Below are 7573 nucleotides of genomic sequence, written 5' to 3'. Positions count from 1 at the left end.
ATTTGATGTTAGCTGGACAGTTGATGGATGAGTACAGATCTCACTTTCTACTTCCTCTTTTGTACGAAACGTTTGGCTAAATAAGTATGTTAACAATTTGTGTAAATATCGCGATATTAAAAATAAAATAAAAAAAATAAAATAAAAAACAAAAAATAAAAAGAATGTGCTCTGGATTTTTTTTTTTAAACCAGTAACGGTAACGATTAAATTGTAGACAGTGAAAACTTTTTGCACTATAAATAGATTCCCTTCCAGAACACGAGTTCATGATCGGATACTGGTCAGTGTGTGGGCAAGTGACACAGTAAAAAAATCATATTGTAAATGGACGAGTCAGGTTAATGTTTGGGGAAAATAATGAAAACACTAATATAGTGGCTTGAAACACAATCTGAAGCCCTTTGGAAACATGGTATCACCTGCAACCACAAACGTAATCTTAGTCTGCGTGAGGACTGTGAAAATACAATTAGGTTGTTGTCCTCTAACCCAGGGGTCAGCATGTTCGCTTTAGCATTACATTTGTTATTATCGGGTTTCGATGACTATTACATATTTACAATAGTAATACTTATTTCTTACATGTAGTCTACTTACATTCATTTAAGAGGGTTTACTTATACATAGATCTAATACAAAATGTGTAATTATAATTACTTTATTTTTAAACCTAAAATGCTAATCTTAATTAAATGGTGATTCAATGGATTTTTTTTTATCGGCATTATGTATTGAGGGGCTTTGGGCTTATAAGTAGAGGTGAAATACATTTAGGTTTAAAGAAAAATAATATTGTAAATATTATAAGCAGCCGGAATGATATGTTGAGTACAGCAGTTATTTGATTTGTTTTCCTAAAAAAATAATTGCCCCACCCAGTTAAGGAACCTTGCCTGCCCGGGATTAGAACCTGGGTTCTTGGTTGGACAAAGGCTATGGAAGCAAATCCAAAAAGAAAAGCAGGCTGAAATCGGAGTCAATAGCCTCAATGGCGCATAACCAGTTGACACGTAATCCTTAATTGTGATGGAAGCATGGTCGAGTCGGCAAAGCTTATGGTTGATAAAGTCTCGAGTTCAAACCCTCTGGCAGGTAAAGCTCGATCCCTCCCAACACTAAAACATAAGAACGAAGAAGAAGAAGAACCTGGATATCTGAAGTAAGCAATCACGTGATCTCCCAAATGACTTCCACGAACAAAATGTTGATAGGTGTGGAGAGTTGGGTGATGTATGGCATGATTCTGGAACAGAAAATTAATATTCTTCTTTCTTATTTTTGTAATTAGTCACAATGAAAAAAAAATCCCTTAGCTACAGCCATATATAATTAAGTTATGCATTTATTTGCTAAATTTAAGCAATAAATGCATAACTGTTGGAACAATGCAGAACACTATTTTAAATAAAAATGTTTTGGGTCAAATTATTTATAACAAAAAAGCGCATCATACATAGATTCTAATGTGTGTACTGTTTATAGCTCCTTAATTATAAATAGGGGCCTACTATAATATAAAATTTATGTGTGTATGTATAATATTTTTTTGGCTAATTTTTTGAAAATTCTACATAGCCTTGCTGACCCTTCCCTCTTAAAGCGAAACGGTAAAAATAGGCCTAGATGTGCAAAATATTGCTCATTTTATTTGCCAGGGGAGAAAACTTTTCTTTTCAAAAATCAATTATTCTCAAATAGCGGCAACAATAAATAAAAGTCATTTATTTTTTTTATATTTTTAAACTGACCATAAAATAAGACAAAAATTTTAACTGCAATTAGTTTTCAAAAATAAAATCAAGCTAATTATATGCTCACATTGTTGTATTTATCAAAGCGTTAGGATTTAAAAAAAACATATGAAGACAAAAGACTCTTTAGATTAAACAGTGATGGGAGTCTGCTTCTATGGTTTCGCCATGTAGATCTATATTCGCAATATGCGTTGGCCGGCGATGGTGTGGGGTGTCTGAAAAGTAAGATCACATATGTTTACTCCCAATTCTTATATAATGCAGCAATATATATATATATTTTTTTTTTTTTTTTTTTTTTTTTTTTACATTTCTTGTTCACAAATCGCTGTTTAAATTTAATGACAAGAAATAGATAATTGGTGTTTCACAAGTTGAATGCTTTGTGAAACTTGAAACACATTGATTTTTTTTTTATTCTACCTAACAAACATATCAATAAAAAAAATGCAGAAGTAGTTGTAAATTGTCGAGTATTGAAGGAGATCAAATTATTTTCATCTAATGGAGGAACTAAACAAGGATTTCCTAAATGACCACAGCACAATGCAAGTTAAATACTGTCTGACCTGACAGAAAGTCTTCTCTTGATGTAAAAGTCTGCATGTCATGTCTGCCTTGTTAAATAGACGTGAGGAATGGGCACTCTATGTAGACCTCTAGAGAGCGGTCTAGGCGCTACCAATGCAATTTTTATGAATATAATGCACAAATCATCGAAGGAAATTTCACTTAATGGTGTCATACGTTTATGGCTAACTAACTGACAGACATGCAATATCACGAAAAAACGTCAGCACATATATTTCTTTTTAATCTTAACTGTTCTCAAATTGTCAGAAATTAACCTTGCCAGTGAGGTCTACGACGTGTGTCTCACATTTATACACACCCGATTTTGTTGAGTCTGGGTATTCCCTAAATAGACTCATGTTTGAAGCACAAACCCCTTAGTGTGGTGGTAAAATATGTTGTGCTAGATTGTTCTAACTGTTATGACATGTAAACCACACTTTCTTTCCGACAAAATGCACCACACACCTCAGTGGACAACCTACTACTTGTATATAGTGCCAAGGTCTAGACATTTAGGTTTGAAAGATAACATTCTACAACAACACATTTCAATATTAGATAGTGTACAATATTTTAACTAAATTTAAAGAAGTTATTAAATAGGTACTGTGTGACTGATCCTACATCAAGGTGTATCAATGTTAGTGGGTAGTTAAGGTATCAAGGAACTCACTCTCACACAGAACATACACGTGAGTCTGTAAGGTGAGTAGGTAAGCTATCAAAAAACTCACTCTCACACAGAACATACACGTGAGTCTGTAAGGTGAGTAGGTAAGCTATCAAAAAACTCACTCTCACACAGAACATACACGTGAGTCTGTAAGGTGGGTAGTTAAGGTATCAAGGAACTCACTCTCACACAGAACATACACACATGCCCTCTCATCCGGCCAGTGGAGATTTTTTTCGACTACAGAATTCAATTCATCTTAGTGCCAAACGACAATAATCTCAGGTAACTGTTGATGTTAGACACTTCAAACATCCAGAAAACAATTTCACCATCCCCACTAATACAGGTATTAATGCGTAGTGTAATAATGTTTTTTTAAATGGTAATAATAAATAATTAATAACTAAATAATTAAAAACAACATCCATTTATTGTTTCTTTTTTATTTGTACCTCGAGTGTGATATTGGCCCTCGCACTGCTATTTAATAGTTTATATGGCCCACTGGCTAAAAGCTTGGAGAACCATTGTTTAACAACCCGAGGGCCACATTAACTATCAAATAGCAGCATAAGGGCAACATTAACTATCAAATAACAGCAAAAGGGCCACATTAACTATCAAATAGCAGCCTGAGGGCCACATTAACTATCAAATAGCAGCCCGAGGGCCACATTAACTATCAAATAGCAGCATAAGGGCCACATTAACTATTAAATAGCAGCATAAGGGCCACATTAACTATCAAATAACAGCCCGAGGGCCACATTAACTATCAAATAGCAGCCCAAGGGCCACATTAACTATCAAATAGCAGCCCGAGGGCCACATTAACTATCAAATAGTAGCATAAGGGCCACATTAACTATCAAATAGCAGCATAAGGGCCACATTAACTATCAAATAGCAGCCCGAGGGCAATATTAACCATCAAATAGCAGCCAACAACACAACTGAGGTGCAAATTAAATATAATCAAAACATTAATGTTGTTTTAAATTATTTATTTAACATTATTTTATTTAGTAAATATTTAATTACACATTGTTACACTACACATTAATACCTGTGTTAGTGGGAATGGTGAAATAGCTTCCTGGATGCCAGAATACCAGACATTTCTGTCTTTAGATTCACGTCAATAACATCAACAGTGACCTGAGATTATCATCGGACAATTTTGTTCTCAAAGACATGGTTTCGTTGCTAATCACACAATGCTTTCTTGCCAGATTTGACAAAGAAATATTTCAAACTCTATTTTTCTTGAAGTGTCCCACACCCATCGAATTTTTTTTTCTTCTTTTCATCTTCTCGGCTATTGCTGGACACTAAGATAAAGTAAATGCCGTAGTCAAAAGGATCTCAATGGGCCGGTTTATAATACGTGTGTATGTTCTGTGTGAGTTCCTTGATACCTTACCTACTCACCTTACAGACTCACGTGTATGTTCTATGTGAGAGTGAGTTCCTTGATACCTTACCTACCCACCTTACAGACTCACGTGTATGTTCTATGTGAGAGTGAGTTCCTTGATACCTTACCTACCCACCTTACAGACTCACGTGTATGTTCTATGTGAGAGTGAGTTCCTTGATGCCTTAACTACTCACCTTACACACTCAAGTCTGTTTCAGGAAAATATTTCTTCATTGATAGCCCGTAAGATGTTTTATTAATACATGTTGTATGGAGTTATTTCTAGTTTACATTGTTTGAATGTTTTTTTTTTATTCTTATCAACTAGTTTATTAAATAAAGTGTATGTTTTCAATGTGTAAATGTTAAAAAGCAATATTTTAGAAATATTTATGATCCTTAGCTAAACAATTGCATTGAAAATATATTTGTAAACCGATTTATTATATCAATTAGATTTTAGCAGATATATTCTAGTAATTAGACCAGGGGTCGGCAACCTGCGGCTCGCGAGCCGCATGCGGCTCTTTTGATGTCGAGTTGCGGCTCTTCAGCTCGATGCACAAATATTAAAAATTATTTATTTATTTTTAAAACTCATAAAAGTATTAGTCTGCAACACTTGGTAATGAACGATAAAATAATAAATATAAACAATAAACACTCTATTATATTAGAATATTTAGATCACTCACCGTAATATCACCGTTAATCACTCACCTCCTGAGTGTCGAGGACAGAAAGTGGCGCTCTCGTGAACCCGATTACAGTACCACATGGGCGCCGCGTTCGGCCCTTAGCTCGGATCAATCATCGAATGTCGTATTGTAGGGTGCTCCTTAAAACTAAGGTAGGCGCTTATTTATATATATATATATATATATATATATATTTATATATATATATATATATATATATATATATATATATATATATATATATATATATATATATATATATATATATATATTTATATGTTTATGCAACTTTCATATAACAAAAACGAGTAAGAACATTTAATCTAAAAGTGTGTTACCATCTTGTCTGATGAAGGCACCAAGGAATAATTGCACAAAAGACAACAGCACGGTGTGAGGCATCGAAAAAATGACAGGACCTAACAGACTCACGTGTGGGTAAAGAATCTCAATTAAAAGACATTTGACGGTTAGAACAATGTTAGTAAATGATGGTTTCATGAAATGTATTCATCTTTAAGTTGGCAATGCTTTTTAATTACTTTATGAAAAGTATAATAAATTGTGAAATACAATTTTTTTTTTTCTTTTTATAGAAATGAAGTAATTTATTATTAAAATAATCAATGTGGTCACCATTGTTGGTGCATTTAAAATAAAAATGTTTTTGTTCAAAATAAGATAGAGTGAAGAGACTTTCTTACATTAGCCATTTCTTGTTGTTGAGTGTCCATTAATATACGTTTCTGTAACAGTTGCATCTCTTTTTTGAGCTCAGACTGAAGGGATGTCTGTTGGCTTAGCCTTGATCGTTCAAGTTCCTCAAGTCCTCTGACAAATTGTTCACTTAGCTCTCTTATAGTTTTAAGTCTTTGATTTTGAACTATTCTGGACTGTTGGAAAAGCTTTTGCTGTTGTTTGAACAGAGTATTTAATTTTTCTTCTTGTTCTTTTGTTTTTTCTACGTCAGATTCCCACTGTTGGTATACTGAGTTAATCTGTTTACCAAACTCTTCCTGCAATTTGGCTCTGGCTGTTTGCTGATTCTTCCAAATTTCTTCTACCTTTTTATTTGTATTTTTTAGTGAAGCTTGGGTCAACTGTTCCACCCTCTTCTTCTTGTGACTTAGTGTCTTAAAAATGTCAGCTCCAAATCCTTCAAGCATTTTCTGCATTTCATTGCTGAAATCTGCTGGATCATAATCCATATCTGCTATTCTCTTTTTTGCAGGAGCACTATTTACTTCAATTAGTGTTTCATTATCTTTTCCTTTTGGTACGGTGCAAGGCGGTCTTTGAGGACTTTCCTCATCCAATAAAAATAAATTGTGAAATACAAAAATTGTTTTTAAATTCGTACATTTTAGTAAGATAGTAGTTTAATTAAAATTTCCTACTTTAATAGACTTAAAATTTAAAATAACTAAGGCTGGCAAGTATATATAATTATTACATACTTTAAGAAATCTTTAGTAGTATACGATAACACATTACGTTTTTTTAAGTTGAAATATTATTTTATCGAAAATCTTACAAGTTTTAATGGAAAAACAAAATTGTTTATGTAAAATAAATAAAAGATAAATTTTGAAAACATTGTATTGGTTGTCTACCTTTGCAATATTTTTATATAAAGGAAAAGCATAGAAACATAACTTATGCGACGATTACTATTGGTTTAATAACTCTCCCTCTATATCTCTATACGGCGATTACCAGCTCAGGTTATTGCTTATTAGCCAGAGAGACATGTCCATAGCACCACCTGGTTTTGACATGAGGGGAGATTCGGTCACATGACCTACTGTCTCGAGCCAAGGCTACTCACTCGTGACTATCGGGTTAACAGGCGTGCAGTCTACCGCTTGACCACGTCATTCCCAGGTTTAACCCTTTGAACCCTCAATAACTCTCAATAAAGAAAAAAAAAACAAATAAAAAAAAAAAACCAACACAGACTACGACAATAACAACACTATTAGTTTTAATTATTCTATTGTACATACATTATCGCCGAGAGACTTGGTATGCCGGTCACAAGTGTAGTTAGACATTTTACACATACGGAGGTGTAGATTTAGGTAGAATGACCATTGGAAATTTTTAAAATGTCTTTCCATCGTGAAATGTAAATGATAAACACAAACATAAATATTGGTTCACTGACGCAGTCGTGCCACGAACTTAACACCATTCTAACAATAGTAGTCAAGTATGTAATTTATATATATATATATATATATATATATATATATATATATATATATATATATATATATATATATATATATATATATATTAATGTTTGCTCTCGTAGATGGGTTGTTTTCCCCAGGTTACTAGTCTTTTCTGGAAAGGATTCGAACTCGGGACGTGTAGATTATGCAATCACGCACTCACCTAAATACTTATGTGTTGGTAACGAACAAGAGAACCGTGGGCTTCA

The 7573-nt window shown here is 33.4% G+C and overlaps 1 protein-coding gene across 1 annotated transcript; it reads right to left on the bottom strand.

Moving 5' to 3' along the window:
- Positions 1-5759: 5759 nt before the first annotated feature.
- On the bottom strand, positions 5760-7181 carry LOC131958065 (synaptonemal complex protein 3-like). The gene is made up of 2 exons (XM_059322971.1): positions 7134-7181; positions 5760-6434 (listed from the first exon to the last, which is right to left on the bottom strand). The coding sequence occupies exons 1-2, from the start codon at positions 7179-7181 to the stop codon at positions 5799-5801; spliced, it is 684 nt and encodes a 227-aa protein (XP_059178954.1). The 3' UTR covers positions 5760-5798.
- Positions 7182-7573: the final 392 nt, after the last annotated feature.

The sequence above is a fragment of the Physella acuta genome, unplaced genomic scaffold (assembly GCF_028476545.2).
Source record: "Physella acuta isolate Inbredline_101_S28 unplaced genomic scaffold, ASM2847654v3 ptg000083l, whole genome shotgun sequence".
Classification (NCBI taxonomy): Eukaryota; Metazoa; Mollusca; class Gastropoda; family Physidae; genus Physella; species Physella acuta.
The sequence above is the reverse complement of the archived record's forward strand: the minus strand, read 5'-3'. Positions and strand labels throughout refer to the sequence as shown.